Source organism: Pogoniulus pusillus, chromosome 13 (genome assembly GCF_015220805.1).
Source record: "Pogoniulus pusillus isolate bPogPus1 chromosome 13, bPogPus1.pri, whole genome shotgun sequence".
NCBI lineage: Eukaryota > Metazoa > Chordata > Aves > Piciformes > Lybiidae > Pogoniulus > Pogoniulus pusillus.
The window spans coordinates 28,275,025-28,290,522 of NC_087276.1; the positions used below are offsets into that span (position 1 = coordinate 28,275,025).

At 47.2% G+C, this 15,498-nt stretch overlaps 1 protein-coding gene across 1 annotated transcript in view; it reads left to right on the forward strand.

The window, feature by feature from the left end:
- Positions 1-15,498, forward strand: part of PRKAR1B (protein kinase cAMP-dependent type I regulatory subunit beta) — a 161,789-nt gene that overhangs the window by 100,177 nt on the left and 46,114 nt on the right. The window contains exon 7 of the mRNA XM_064153732.1: positions 6,826-6,984. Within this exon, the coding sequence (XP_064009802.1) occupies positions 6,826-6,984 (159 nt within the window). The remainder of the gene's footprint in view (positions 1-6,825; positions 6,985-15,498) is intronic.

The window sequence follows — 15,498 nt, forward strand, 5'->3', positions numbered from 1 at the left end:
AAAGCTAGCCTCGGATGGGAAAGGGCATTGTAGTTATCAATCACAGTCTTCCTCCTTAGCACTTCAGGGCTGAGGAGAATTGTTGACTCATGCCCCAGCCCTGCAGATGGCTAAAGTTTATTCCAGGTAGATGATGGCATGAGATTTGAAGGCTTAGAGGTCAGCTGGCTGCTGGAAGCTTTTCTGCTCAGACGAACGCGAACCGGTGCCAAAAAAACGAGCTGGCAGGGCTTAAATTATAGCTTCCAGTAAAGAGCTTGAAACTACCTGCTAAAGTATGTGCCTCACAAAAATCTCTAATCCATATTTTCCAAATATAAAAATGACTTCCTGTTTATTCTTTTCATCTCATAACCTCACAGCTTTGTTCTGCTTTAAAAAGCGCCACCAACAGCCCTTTTAAAACAGATGCATTTCTTTTTTAGCCTGAACAACTTCCCATTCCATTTAGTGTCACAGCAACTTTCTCTGCAGTCATTCTCAAGTTTTCTTTGTGTAAAACAACAGCAGCCAAGCTATTATATGGCAAGGCAATCCCAAGCACCAATATAGGCTGGGCAGTGGCTGGCTTGAGAGTAGCCCTGAGGAGAGGGACTTGGGGGTGTTGGAGGAGGATTAGCGCAGGATGAGCTGTCAGTGTGCTCTTGCAGCCCAGGAAACCGACCAGAGCCTGGGCTACAGCAAGGAAATGTGGGCAGCAGGGTGAGGGAAGTGATCCTCCCCCTCTGCCCTGCACTGGTGTGACCCCACCTGGAGTACTGCAGACAGTTCTGGAGCCTCTATTACAAGAGGGATGTGGATGTGCTGGAAGGTGTCCAGAGAAGGGCCATGAGGATCAGAGGGCAGATTGAGGGGGTTGGGGCTGTTCACTCTGGACAGAAGGCTCTGAAAGATGATCTTATTGTGACCTTCCAGTATCTGAAGGGGGGAACAGGATAGCTGGGGAGGGCCTTGTTAGGCTGTCAGGTACTGATAGTACTGGGGGGAATGAAACAAAGCTAGAAATAGGTAGACTCAGACTGGATGTTAGGAAGAAGTTGTTAAGCATGAGGACAGTGAGACCCTGGAATGGGCTGCCCAGGGAGTTGGTGGAAGCCTCATCCCTGGAGGTGTTTAAGGCCAGGCTGGCTGAGGCTGTGGGCAGCCTGCTCTAGGGTAGGGTGTCCCTGCCCATGGCAGAGGGATTGGAACTGGCTGATCCTTGTGGTCCCTTCCAATCCTGATTCTATGAGTCTATAATTCTTTAAAAATGAAAACTTCTTTTTTTTCTTGATTAGGTTCTGTATTTACAGTACAAATCTCTATATGGAGCTATAGGTAAATACTGTAGGCAGTAGGTAAGATCTCAAATCTTCTTGAAGCCCTAATTAATTTCCAGAAGCTAATTTGTATGTGCCAAGATGGAAATGATATAATAGCTTATGTGAGAACACCGCTGGGCTTTGAAGTTAGTTGTATTTTATGGTTAGATTCCATAGATTGCTTTTTGGTTTGAATTCCTCCAGAGTTAATGACCTTTCTAATTTCAGAAGGATGTTTTCTCAAATCTGACACAGAACACTTGAGTTTTTCAGCTCAAAGTTTGAATGATTCTCAAGGTAGTCTCCAAGTTTGTGTATTTATATTTATATCCAAAGCAAATTCAGACATCAAATAAGCACTGGCTTGACTTGAGAAAATTACCCACATATAGAATCATAGAATCAGTCAGGGTTGGAAGGGACCACAAGGAGCAGCCAGTTCCAACCCCCCTGCCATGCCCAGGGACACCCTACCCTAGAGCAGGCTGCACATAGCCTCAGCCAGCCTGGCCTGAAACACCTCCAGCCATGGGGCCTCAACCACCTCCCTGGGCAACCCATTCCAGCCTCTCACCACTCTCATGCTCAACAACTTCCTCCTCATGTCCAGCCTGAATCTCTCCACCTCCAGCTTTGCTCCATTCCCCCCAGTCCTCTCACTCCCTGACAGCCTCAAAAGTCCCTCCCCAGCTGTTTTGTAGCCCACTTCAGATCCTGGAAGGCCACAAGAAGGTCATCTCAGAGCCTCCTCTGCTCCAGCCTGCACAGCCCCAACTCTTTCAGTCTGTGCTCACAGCAGAGCTGCTGCAGCCCTCTGAGCATCCTCCTGGCCCTGCTCTGGACACACTCCAGCATCTCCACATCCCTCTTGTCCCAGGGGCTCCAGAGCTGGATGCAGTACTCCAGGTGGGGTCTCAGCAGAGCACAGCAGAGGGGGAGAATCACCTCCCTGGCCCTGCTGGCCACACTGCTGCTGCTGCAGCCCAGGCTCTGGTTGTGTTTCTGGGCTGCAAGTGCACACTGCTGGCTCCTGTTGAGCTTCTGGTCCAGCAGCCCCCCCCAGATCCCTCTCCTCAGGGCTGCTCTCCAGCCACTCACTGCCCAGCCTGCATTTGTGCTTGGCATTGCCCCAACCCAGATGCAGGACCTTGCACTTGGTCTTGATCTTCATGAGCTTGGCTTGTGCCCACCTCTGCAGCCTGTCCATGTCTCTCTGGATGGATCCCTGCCCTCCAGCCTGTCTGCTGCACCACACAGCTTGGTGTCATCAGCAAACCTGCTGAGGCTGCACTCAATGCCTCTGTCCATGGCACCCACAATGATGTTGAACAGAACTGGTCCCATGACTGATCCCTGAAGGACTCCACTTGTCACTGGCCTCCACTTGACCATGGACCCATTGGCAGCCAATTGGATCCAAGGAATGGGATTTAAGATCTAAAAGTTGCAGAACCTAGAACAAATGAGACTGTCCACATAGATCACAGAGTGGCAGCAAGAACAGGTGGTAAAAGTGAGCTTTGAATCATCAACACAAGCTTAAAGTGAAGGTACATTTCACTCTAATGAAGTTCAGAGAAAAATGTCCATGTCCTGCCTTCAGAGTAAAATGTCTGCATTACTACATCACTTTCTGCTTCTCTGGGCAACAGGAAGATGAGTGAGGCCAAGATGCATTCCAGTTGCACCAAGCAGTATGTGACTCATTGCATTTTCTCTTGCACTTAGCACCTCTGCTTATTGCAGCCATGAAGAAAGGAGCTGCTGATGTTCACAGGAGATTTTTCCCTTTTGCCTCCTAAAAATCAACCACAGAAGCACAGAATCTCTTAGATTGGCAAAGCCCTTTAAGCTCCTCCAGTCCAGTCATTAGTTTCACACTGACAAGTCCTTGACTAAACCAAATCCCTCAGCACAACATCTCATCACTATGAATTGCTGTGGTTGGAAAGGACCACCAGGGTCATCCAGTCCAACCTTCATCCCAGCATCTTTAATCACCAGACCACAGCCTTAAGCACCACAGCCACTCTCCTTTTAAACACCTCCAGGGTTGGTGACTCCACCACCTCCCTAGGCAGCCTGTTCCAGAGCCTTACCACTTGCTCAGTAAAGAACTTCCTCCCAACATCCAACCTAAACCTCTGCTGAGGCAACTTGAGGCCATTTCCTCTTGTCCTGTCATTAGTAACTGGGGAGAAGAGACCAGCTCCAGCCTCACTGCAACCTCCTTTTAGGTAGTTGTAGAAGGCAATTAAGGTCCCCTCTCAGCCTCCTCCTCTCCAGACTAAACAACCCCAGCTCCCTCAGCCCAACGAAATGAACCAAGCTGAGTGACTTTCAAGCCCACAAACATTGCAATGCTCATATGATGGGAAATGGTCCAAATGGAGAGGATTTTTTGCTCTGTGAAAAGGAGGTGGTCCTGGTGGCTTGGTCCTATTTGGGCAGTCACAGGTCTATATTCCACTTCAGCTGCATGAAAGAGGAAGGTTGCAGCTATTATGCAGCTGGGATCAGCAGGTCAAGTTAACAATTAGGAATCATTCACTTATGTACTCACCACTTTGATGAGAGTTCACAAACGCCTAAAACTGCCTGAGCCAAAACCTCAGCCCAGCATTTTTAGGATAAAGAAGATCATCTGAGCTGCTGCCATATAACATTGGCTTTCATAAGCTGTTCTGAGCCTAAAATAGCTTCACTTCCCACACCTTACAAACAGAGCTGCTTTCCTTTCTCCTTCTTTTTCAACATCTATTTTAGAGGGATTTCATAGCTGAGCTGAACTCTCTGTTAAAGGGCACAATGCCTTTGTGATGTTCCATCAGTGCACTCCAACTTCATCACCAAGACAAAAAGTTGATTGTTGACTTAGGCCTTTGGAGATAATGAAGTGCAATGGGTTTTACTCCTGGAAAACAACAATTAGTCTCAAGCTGTTTTATCTTTTGGAGATTGATATTGGAAATGACATTTTTATTGGGGGGAGTGAAGGCAGGGCCCAAAGGCTGTCAGATCTGTGATTTGGTTTCACCTCACAGCGCTTTAAACCTGACACCCTCAGGGTGGGAGAGTTGCCATTTCCATGAGCTGTTTACAGGCAAGATGTCAAACGTGTTTTGGGGAGTCTTGTCAAGGAAGACAGGGAAATTAGAGAAGTCTTGTAGCAGTCTAGCAGTAGTCTCCCTTTAGAACAGCTGTGCAACAGTAAATGTCCATCCTTTACTTGCTCTACCTTGCATTCTACCAGCATAACCTCCCCTCTCTGGGCTGCAGCCATACCATGCATGCTGCTTGAACAAGAAATAGCACTCAGTTGCTTTCAAAAGTCTGAGTTGGGATGAGGTTTATTTCCCACTTACAGCTCAAATCCTCCTGCTGCAACAGAACCTGTGCTTTTCAACAAAAGGGCAGGCAGAAAGGTGTGGGTTTGGTGGGGTGAGGCAGAGTGAAGGCTGCAGTGGCAGCTGGCAGTCAGAATGTGGTCCAAACCTCATTGGAATTATTAGGTTTCTGCATTGTCCCTCAGAGCTTTTACTGAGGACATGAATTACTGTATCACAACAAGCCCTGGGTCTCCCCAGTGAAATCCCCACAGAGAGGAGGTATTCCCAGATGCAGACCTGCATCTTCACAATTTTCCATTGACTGAGCAAAGAAACTTCCATGGATTCTCATTTCATTCACACAAATGCAGGCTGGGCAGTGAGTGGCTGGAGAGCAGCCCTGAGGAGAGGGACTTGGGGGTGCTGCTGGAGGAGAAGCTCAACAGGAGCTGGCACTGTGCACTTGCAGCCCAGAAACACAACCAGAGCCTGGGCTGCAGCAGCAGAAGTGTGGCCAGCAGGGCCAGGGAGGTGATGCTCCCCCTCTGCTGTGCTCTGCTGAGACCCCACCTGGAGTACTGCATCCAGTTCTGGAGCCCCTGGGACAAGAGGGCTGTGGAGATGCTGGAGAGTGTCCAGAGCAGGGCCAGGAGGATGCTGAGAGGGCTGCAGCAGCTCTGCTGTGAGCACAGACTGAAAGAGTTGGGGCTGTGCAGGCTGGAGAAGAGGAGGCTCTGAGGTGGCCTTCTTGTGGCCTTCCAGGATCTGAAGTGGGCTACAAAAGAGCTGTGGAGGGACTTTTTAAGCTCTCAGGGAGTGAGAGGACTGAGGGGAATGGAGCAAAGCTGGAGGTGGGGAGAATCAGCCTGGCCATGAGGAGGAAGTTGTTGAGCATGAGAGAGGTGAGAGGCTGGAATGGGTTGCCCAGGGAGGTGGTTGAGGCCCCATGGCTGGAGGTGTTTAAGGCCAGGCTGGCTGAGGCTGTGGGCAGCCTGCTCTAGGGTAGGGTGTCCCTGGGCATGGCAGGGGGGTTGGAACTGGCTGCTCCTTGTGGTCCCTTCCAACCCTGACTGATTCTCTGATGGATTCTATGATTCTCTGATCCACACTGTGTTCCCAGAGGACAGGGCATCTAAACAGGCTGTGGGGCAAACACTGCTTCAGAAGTTCTGTAGAGCTGATGTTTAAGAAGGGGAACTCTGCATATAACTTCCCAAGTCCAAAGCACTCAGGAGTCTTCACTAAAGGGGAAAGAGGTCTCAGCAGTCACTTTTAAATGGCTGTTGGAGGCAGTAGGCTTAAGGGAGGAAAAAAGCCTGTGCCTTTTGCAAAGATGTTTCCCTGTTTTGACTGTTTTTCATCTCATGGCATGATGCTTTTCAGCAGACATCATTACACATATCAACAAATCTCCTTCCTTTCAAGCCTGACAGTGTTAATAAAAAGCCAAAGTTGTGACAGTTCTGCTTGTTGACTGTCTGAGCCTTGAACACAAGAGAGAAAACACGATGCCAGTTAACCATGGGAGCTGAAAACTCAGAGTGTAAACACAGTCATTGTACTGAAGCAAAATGACTTGAAATTCTGTCCACAAAGCAGGTTCTTGGCCTCTTTGGGGGCCAACTGTGGAAACTGTTAGGTTCTTGTTCTCCTTCTGTGTCCCCAGAATTGATCACAGAATCACAGGATTAACCAGGTTGGAAAAGACCTCTGAGATCTTTGAGTTCCAACCTATCACCTAACCCTTCTAATTAACTGAACCATGGCACTAAATGCCTCATTCAGCCTCCTCTGACACACCTCCAGGGGTGGTGACTCCACCACCTCCCTGGGCAGCCCATTCCAATGCCAATCACTCTTGCTGTGAAGGACTTCTTCCTAACATCCAGTCTGAACCTCCCCTGGCACAGCTTGAGGCTGTGTCCTCTTGTTCTGTTGCTGCTTGCCTGGCAGCAGAGCCCAACCCCACCTGGCTACAGCCTCCATTCAGGGAGCTGCAGACAGCAATGAGCTCTGCCCTGAGCCTCCTCTTCTGCAGGCTGCACACCCCCAGCTCCCTCAGCCTCTCCTCACAGGGCTCTGCTCCAGCCCTGGCACTGACTAATGACTTTTTAGGTGGCTGGCAGTAAGGAAAAACAACTTCAGCTAAGCCCTCAGACTGGTTTTGCTTCTTGTTTTGCCTTGTGCTGTCGTAGGTGTATGTCAACGGGGAGTGGGTCACCAGCATTGGAGAAGGAGGCAGCTTCGGGGAGCTGGCATTGATCTATGGCACACCCAGGGCCGCCACTGTCAAGGCCAAAACAGACCTGAAGCTGTGGGGCATCGACAGGGACAGCTACAGGCGCATTTTGATGGTAAGTGTGTGGAGCCTGCTCAGTGCTGGGCAGACTCTGGGGTAAGGTAGAGGGGCAGAAAGGAGGTGGGAGGGTGGTTGGGAGCCCTTCCTGGGGACTCTGGTTTCTGGGAGGGCTGTTGTGGTTCTGTATCACCTTTAACTTGTGTATTTCTGTCTGCAGCTGTAGATATTTGTAGTGCATTGTAAATATCTGCTTGTGTATTGTGCTAAGCTGGAATGTAGCTTCAGTCCTTAACTCCCAAGCCTTTCTTTTCACAGTATCACAGTATTATCAGGGTTGGAAGACACCTCATAGATCATCAAGTCCAACCCTTTACCACAGAGCTCAAGGCTAGACCATGGCACCAAGTGCCACGTCCAGTCCTGCCTTGAACAGCTCCAGGGACGGCGACTCCACCACCTCCCCGGGCAGCCCATTCCAGTGTCCAATGACTCTCTCAGTGGAGAACTTTCTCCTCACCTCAAGCCTAAATTTCCCCTGGCACAGCCTGAGGCTGTGTCCTCTCGTTCTGGTGCTGGCCACCTGAGAGAAGAGAGCAACCTCCCCCTGGCCACAACCTCCCTTCAGGTAGTTGTAGACAGCAAGTGCCAGGTGGCTCTGTGTGCAGAGCACAGTGATGATTCAGACCTGGATGTTAGGAAGAAGTTCTTCACTGTGAGGGTGGTGAGAGCCTGGAATGGGTTGCCCAGGGTGGTGGTGGAAGCCTCATCCTTGGAGGTGTTTAAGGCCGGGCTGGATGAGGCTCTAGACAGCCTGCTCTAGTGTAGGCAGCCTGATCTAGTGTGTGGTGTCCCTGCCCATGGCAGCGGGGTTGGAACTAGCTGATCCTTGTGGTCCCTTCTGACTCTGACTGATTCTGTGCTGGATGGCCTGCACAAGAGAGGACATGACAGGAACACTGAGCAACCAAATTCAGTGAACTGCAGGAAAAGGGGAGCAAGCTCAGCAGAAAGATGCTGAGTCAGAAGTGCAGTTGAATAACATTGTGCATAACTGTTACACATGAATGAAAGCCTCAGGAGGCCTCCCTTACCCACTGAAGCTATGCAAATCCTCTCCTCAGAGTGTCTCTTAGCACTGCCCCTTGTCTTTGTCTGAACTTGCATTATAGTCTTCCAGGCAGGCAATACAAGGTAGATCCAGCTCTGCTGATGCAATGGCCTCAGCTGGGCTATGCCCTCCATTAGCCAGCACGTGTGTATCTTCAGGGGGGGTCAGACTAGATGATCTTTCGAGGTCCCTTCCAGCCCTTAACATCCTGTGACTCTGTGAGTCTGTATCATAAATAGTAGCTGCAGAGTCCCTGCTAATGATTCACTGCCCTGCTCCTTTCAAGCTCCTTCATCTCTGCTGCAAAGCTCAGCAGACCTTCTGAGCACCTGGGGTACGTGCTAGCTTCTGGATTAGCTGTTGGTGTTTAAGTGGTGAGTTTATAATGGAAACTCTGAGAGATAATTAACTTTAGTAATGTCATAACTTTTCTTTTATGAGTTTGTTCCCAATGTCCATGTGCATATCTTCCTTCTCCATAAAGTATCCCTTTCTTTTTGATAATTAACAGATGTCAGCTTCGTTAGCAACAGGGCTTGGCTCTAAAAGCACCATTGTTTAGTTCTGATCTGAAGGAAATTACACTATGCTCTCAGAAGAATAAAGGAGTGTGCATTTTGAGATCATCTGTATTTCCAGTGATCTCATGGGCAACAGAAAAATCAGCAGAAGAACTGAATAGATTTAACACTTAAATGATTACTTCTTAGGCCACAGCACTTAAGAGTGATCCTTGTTTATACTGTGTGATGACTGCTGGATGTCTGTATGAAGCATTGCTGGTTTTCACTCTGCATTTCATGGGCTGAGTTCTTCATCTTACAAATGAACATCACACTAGGGGAGTACATCTGATGGAAATTTGCTCTACCCCAAAATATTTGGTGTGATCAGCCCAAGACCAAAAAGTGGAATGATGATGAGAAGTGTACTCTCTTCTGTCTTCTGGAGAAGCAGGATGGATAATTTGTGAAGGCTTCCCTGTTTGGGGAAGCAGGCAGTAGGAACTGAGACCTTTCTGCATGGAACACAGAGCAGGATTATTTCCTAACAGATTTAAGAGGCACACTCAGCTAATTTGTACCATGCATTACATGGATGCAGTGGAGAGGTCCCTGGGACAACTGGTGCAATGAATCTGTGTGCTGCAAGGAAGAATCCAAGGCAGAAAAGAGAAAGAATGCAAGAGGGAAATAAATGTCAGGACAAGCTGCATGTTCCTTGGCTTTTTAAGCACAGCTTTTTACAGCTTGCTGCTAAAGAATTGAAGGGACAGATTCACAGGTCTCATAGCCTAAAGGTAATTTCAGCTTTAGCTTTGATGAAAATAGTGGTACCTACCATTAGCCACCTCTGTGAGCTTTCAGGTTTGGTCATGTGTCTGTTACCATCTGAGAGCAGCTTTCACCAGATGAATATTTGATGCAGGATTTTACTAAAAGGGTTTAAAGTCCCAAGTGGAAAGCAAAACCTGTGGGTTTAATGCCAGCTTTAGCCATACTTACAGCTTGAATATTACAGATAGGTTTGATTTTAGTGCAGTGCTAAGTGCTTTTCAAATCACAGAATGTCAGGGGCTGGAAGGGACCTGGAAAGCTCATCCAGTCCAGAGCAGGATCACCTAGAGCAGATCATAAGTTACATATTCTCTGAACCAGTGACTGCTGGACCTGAACTTGGCAAGCTGAGGTTCTGCAGTTGATGAGACCTTTAACTTAACAGAAAAATGTTTTCTCCTCCTCTCTTTTTTTTTCCAGTATTTGGGGCCCTTAAAAATTGGTGATCTGTTGCATTACATTAGACATTGTAATTACAGTATTCCCAGCACTCAGCAAGCAGGTGGCAGATTGAATTAATTGCTGCAGATACAGAAAAGATCCAATTTTAAGTGCTGTCCAGGGTGAATGCAATTTCCCCATCCAGACTACACAGGTTCTGTCATCTTTTCATTTATTGGTAGCTGCAGCGTGGATAATTTCTTTGCTGTAGGTGAAATAAGACACCTGTCTCTGTGTCTTCATGTGAGGACAGGTTGCAGTGGCTCCCTGCACATTTCCTCAGGCCTAAGAATTAATTACACCACGTTTCAGTGGCCACATTTCATACTTGAAGCTGTCTCCACCATTACACGGATGGCTTTGCTGTACTCAGTGCAAGATGCAGCAGTATCTGCCTTTCTTAGGCCCAGCAGCATAGTTCCATGGAATCACAGAATCAACCAGGTTGGAAGAGACCTCCAAGATCATAGAATCAACCAAGCAGCCTTCAGTAAGATTTAGTTTTAACATTTAAAGGCTGTGATTTTTTTATTCCTTCTCCAGGACAGAATTACTTAGTGCCATGGTCTGGTTGATTGGATAGGGCTGGGGGATAGGTTGGACTGGATGAGCTTGGAGGTCTCTTCCAACTTGGTTGATTCTCTGATTCTATGATCCTACTGTAATGCTTATATCATATTCCTTAATTTGAAGATAGGATCAGGAGTGAATCATAGAGTCAGCCAGTTTGGAAGAGAGCTCAAAGATCATAGAATGATGTAGTTTCATTTAATTTGTCATATTCAAACACATCAGCTCTTCAAAGTATAGAATCATAGAGTTGTCTTTGATGGAAAAGACCTCCAAGATCATAGAATCATAGAAACAGCCAGGTTGGAAGAGACCTCCAAGATCGTCCAGGCCAACCTAGCACCCAGCCCTGTCCAATCAACCAGACCATGGCACTAAGTTCCCCATCCAGGCTTCACTTCAACACCTCCAGGGATGGAGACTCCACCACCTCCCTGGGCAGCCCATTCCAATGCCAATCACTCTCTCTGACAACAACTTCCTCCTAACATCCATCCTAGACCTGCCCTGGCACAACTTGAGACTGTGTCCCCTTGTTCTGTTGCTGGTTGCCTGGCAGAAGAGCCCAACCCCACTTGGCTACAGCCTCCCTTCAGGTAGTTGCAGACAGCAATGAGCTCTGCCCTGAGCCTCCTCTTCTGCAGGCTGCACACTCCCAGCTCCCTCAGCCTCTCCTCACAGGGCTGGTGCTTCTCACCAGCTTCTTCACCCTTCCTTGCCACTTTAGCCTCTAACTTTCTGTCCCTAGAAAGCTGCTGGATAGTTTGGATGTAGAAATGCTTCTGCCTTTAAATAAGAGGCAGTAATGTCTAGGGTGTCTTTTGAACTGCATCGCTTAAGATGGTTTGCAAACTTGAGTGCAAGCAGGTGCTTCTCTTCTCTTCTCTTCTCTTCTCTTCTCTTCTCTTCTCTTCTCTTCTCTTCTCTTCTCTTCTCTTCTCTTCTCTTCTCTTCTCTTCTCTTCTCTTCTCTTCTCTTCTCTTCTCTTCTCTTCTCTTCTCTTCTCTTCTCTTCTCTTCTCTTCTCTTCTCTTCTCTTCTCTTCTCTTCTCTTCTCTTCTCTTCTCTTCTCTTCTCTTCTCTTCTCTTCTCTTCTCTTCTCTTCTCTTCTCTTCTCTTCTCTTCTCTTCTCTTCTCTTCTCTTCTCTTCTCTTCTCTTCTCTTCTCTTCTCTTCTCTTCTCTTCTCTTCTCTGTTTCCAAATGCTTCTGCCCATGGGATCAGTGACCTTTTCCTCCCAAAGATATGTGGTTTTTCTCTAGTCAGATAAAGCCTCTCCATAACCCCAGTTAGTTGTTTTTTGGGTTGTGTTCCCCCCCTCCTTTTGTCTGCATTCCTTCCTGGCTGTGATCAGTCTGATGTTTTCTCAGTCTGGTGTTGAAATTGCATTCAAGTTGTAAATATTTATTTGCAAATCATGCCTTTAGAGCCACACTTGCCAAAAAGATTTTATCCAGTCATGAGGCACTTGACTCTCTCCCTCCTTTCTCCTTGCAGGCTCTATTTTGGTGCTTTGCTTTGCATTTAGCAATCTGTAGGTTTTATTTCTGCTTCGTGCCATTTTTTTCCCCCCACTTAGGTGTCTCATTGATCCTGACTGGTTTATGGTATGAATAAAATGCACCTCAGGAAGTTTGGGAGTTTGGGTTTTTTCTTTTTTTGGATGGACAAAGCCTGGTGCAAAAGGTTCCTGCTGGCTTTTGGCTACACTTGTCACCCATTTATTATTTAGCCTGTCCCAAAGGCAGTTTGCTAAACCAGATCTATTTCTTTCTCTTTCGTTGTCTCAGCTCAGATACCCTGATGGCTTGAAGGTCACTTTCAAGTTTGTTTTAGCAGCTGTGATGATTGTAAATGTTGTGCTGGTGCTTTTTGTCAGGCTTTGCAGTGAGATTGCTTGCCTTTCACTGCAGTCCATGACAAAGTATTACACCATGAAATTCATTGTGCTAGGTGGATAACAAAACCCAACTCCAGCGTGTTCCGCATGCGGCACACTCACAGGTTTTCTGTCCATGTACACATATGGGCATAGATGTCCACTCACAGACATTTATGCCTAGATTTGATCTTTATATACTTGCATTCTTCTGGGAGAGAGGCAAAGGAATTGTCTTTTTATTCTTGCCATAGGATTCTCATGTAATTCAGTTGCTGAAGTGCTGCTGCTCTCTTTGCAGTGGGGACTGAAGGGCATCACGAACCAGGGGGGGGACATCCCAGGGTAGTACAATATTTGCATTCTAAATATAGCAAATACCACAAATACCAGAGAGGCAAATGTCTGTATCCCAACATCAGATTGATCCCCCAGACAATTCAGTTCCCAGACTGAGGAAATTTGAAGTATTAATTTCTTCTTTATGAGGCTTGATTCAGGATAACTTAACCATCCTCTAGTTCCCATGCTCCAAGGTACCTGGTTCTGGGGGCAGGGCTATGAGGGCTGCATCACTTTCTGCCTGTTTGGCAAACATTGCTCACAGAAAGTGAGCAATATTGGGATCAAAGTCATGACAAAGCAAGCTTAGTCAGTTACCACTGTTATGCCTCATGTTATTTGTGCTATTTTGGCTTTGTTTTCTCATCTTTTCACAGCTTTGAACCTGAGAACAAGTTCTTTCACAAGTGCCTTTTGCTGCTCAGATAAAATCGAGCCAGAAAATGTAGGTTGCATAGTGGTGGAAACATAAAGCAAATCCAAGAGCTGCAATCCACCCTACATCTATGCAGCGTAGCACTGGGACCTCGTGGGCTCTTTTGTTTTCATGCTGCATGGTGACTCTTCCTTGCCTGCTCCTGTAAAAATCTGCACCCAAAGCAGCATTCAGTATCAGGTTTATGCAGGGATTAGGTAAGGCTGGATGGAGCAGTCCAAAAAGCCATTCCACTACTTTCTGCCAGGGGAGCTCTTTTTGTTTGAAACCTGAGCCATGCTTTGACTTTTGGTAGTCATTTGTTTGGCTTGTGACTGGAGGTAGAGATTCCTAGGGAGGATCTGATCAACCTGAAAAAATAAAAGAAGAAAGGAAGAAGACATGAAGAGTTCTGGAGGGATTGAGCAAGGAGGTGAGTGGAGGGGAAGAAAGACAGAGGCTGGACTGGAGGAGTCCAGTTCTTGGCCCTTCAGTTTAAAAAAGATGTTGAGGTGCTTGAATATATCCTGAGAAGGGCAGCAAGGCTGGTAAGGGGCCTGGAGCAGAGCCCTGTGAGGAGAGGCTGAGGGAGCTGGGGGTGTGCAGCCTGCAGAAGAGGAGGCTCAGGGCAGAGCTCATTGCTGTCTACAGCTACCTGAAGGGAGGCTGTAGCCAGGTGGGGTTGGGCTCTTCTGCCAGGCAACCAGCAACAGAACAAGGGGACAGAGTGTTGAGTTGTGGCAGTGGAGGTCTAGGCTGGATGTTAGGAGGAAGTTGTTGTCAGAGAGAGTGATTGGCATTGGAATGGGCTGCCCAGGGAGGTGGTGGAGTCACCATCCCTGGAGGTGTTGAAGCAAAGCCTGGCTGAGGCACTTAGTGCCATGGTCTGGTTGACTGGCTAGGGCTGGGTGCTAGGTTGGCTTGGATGATTTTGGAGGTCTCTTCCAACCTGGTTGATTCTATGATTCCATAAAATGGTTTAATTAATGAGAAGGGTTAGCTGACAAGTTGGACTCAATGATCTTAGAGAGATTTTCCAACCTGGTTGATTCTGTGATTCTGTGGGTTGGGAAATGTATTGGAAGAAAACAGGAGAGATGAAGAAGTAGCAGGCAGAAAACAAATGCAAGAATCCTGTTCCAAGTTCTTGTTAGAATCTCTGGGGCATCCATTTTTCTTAGCCTGTGTGTTGCTTAAGCTAATCTGAGGGTTTACAGTGCTTTGAAGTGGTCCTAAAGCTGGCTTTGAGCCTGTTTTTTTTCCTAGGTGGCTTAGGGAAATGCAGGTGATCTTGTTTCTCCTTGGGAGGAGCACTGCAGCTTAGAATATTAACAAGTCTTCATAGTTAATGGGAACCACTGTCTTCAAGGAGATGAGCTTGTGCATGACAGCTCAGAACCAGGGGGGAAGTGAACAAAGGAAAGAGGGGAGAAGGAGAAACAGCAACTATTGAAACAGGATATTAATAGGTTAGAAAAAAAGCAGGATTAATAAAGACTCTTTAAAACATGCCATCAAGAAACCTGCCAGTGCACAATTATTCATCTACATTTACTATTGTTTTTATCTGGCTCACACAAGTGAGGTTTCTGCTGCTTCCCCTTGGGAAACGTTTCTGCAAGGGAATAATTTCTACAGGGGGAAAACTTCTCTGTTATTGATCTTAAATTAGATTTTCTGGATTTTCTTCTGTTCCTTTGAGTTATGTCAACTTATGCTGTGCTAAATTGCCCTCTCTTTCTGTCATGTCCCTTCCAACCCTGACTGATTCTATGCTTATCACTGTCTACTTAAAACGCTTGCAACAATGAGTGCAGGCTTTGAGTATGACATATGCCAGGTGGATTTGATTTGCTCCTTCCTTCTTGCCCTTCCCCAAGGTTTTAACATTTCTTCAGGCTCTGTTTGGTTTGGGAGCTCTTCTCTGGAGTAAAGGTACTAAGACACCAGATGCCATCACATAGAATCAACCAGGTTGGAAGAGACCTCCAAGATCATCCAGGCCAACCTAGCACCCAGCCTTAGACAATGAACCAGACCATGGCACTAAGTATCAAAGTAGGCACATTTCTGGGATGAGGAAGTGGTCAGTTTATAATAGATATTATTAGATAAAGTGGTATTATTCATCATCAGAAAGCAACAAGTTGGACTCAGTCTTTTAGGTCTCTTCCAACAAAAATAATTCTATGATTGGAATGGGCTGCCCAGGGAGGTGGTGGAGTCACCATCCCTGGAGGTATTCAAGCAAAGCCTGGCTGGGGCACTTAGTGCCATGGTCTGGTTGACTGGACAGGGCTGGGTGCTAGGTTGGACTGGATGAGCTTGGAGGTCTCTTCCAACCTGATTAATGCTATGATTCTATGATCCAGTCTTTTCTTGAACACCTCCAGGGACAGTGACTCCACCACCTCCCTGGGCAGCCCATTCCAATGCCAATCACTCTCTCTGCCAACAACTTCCTCCTAACATCCAGCCT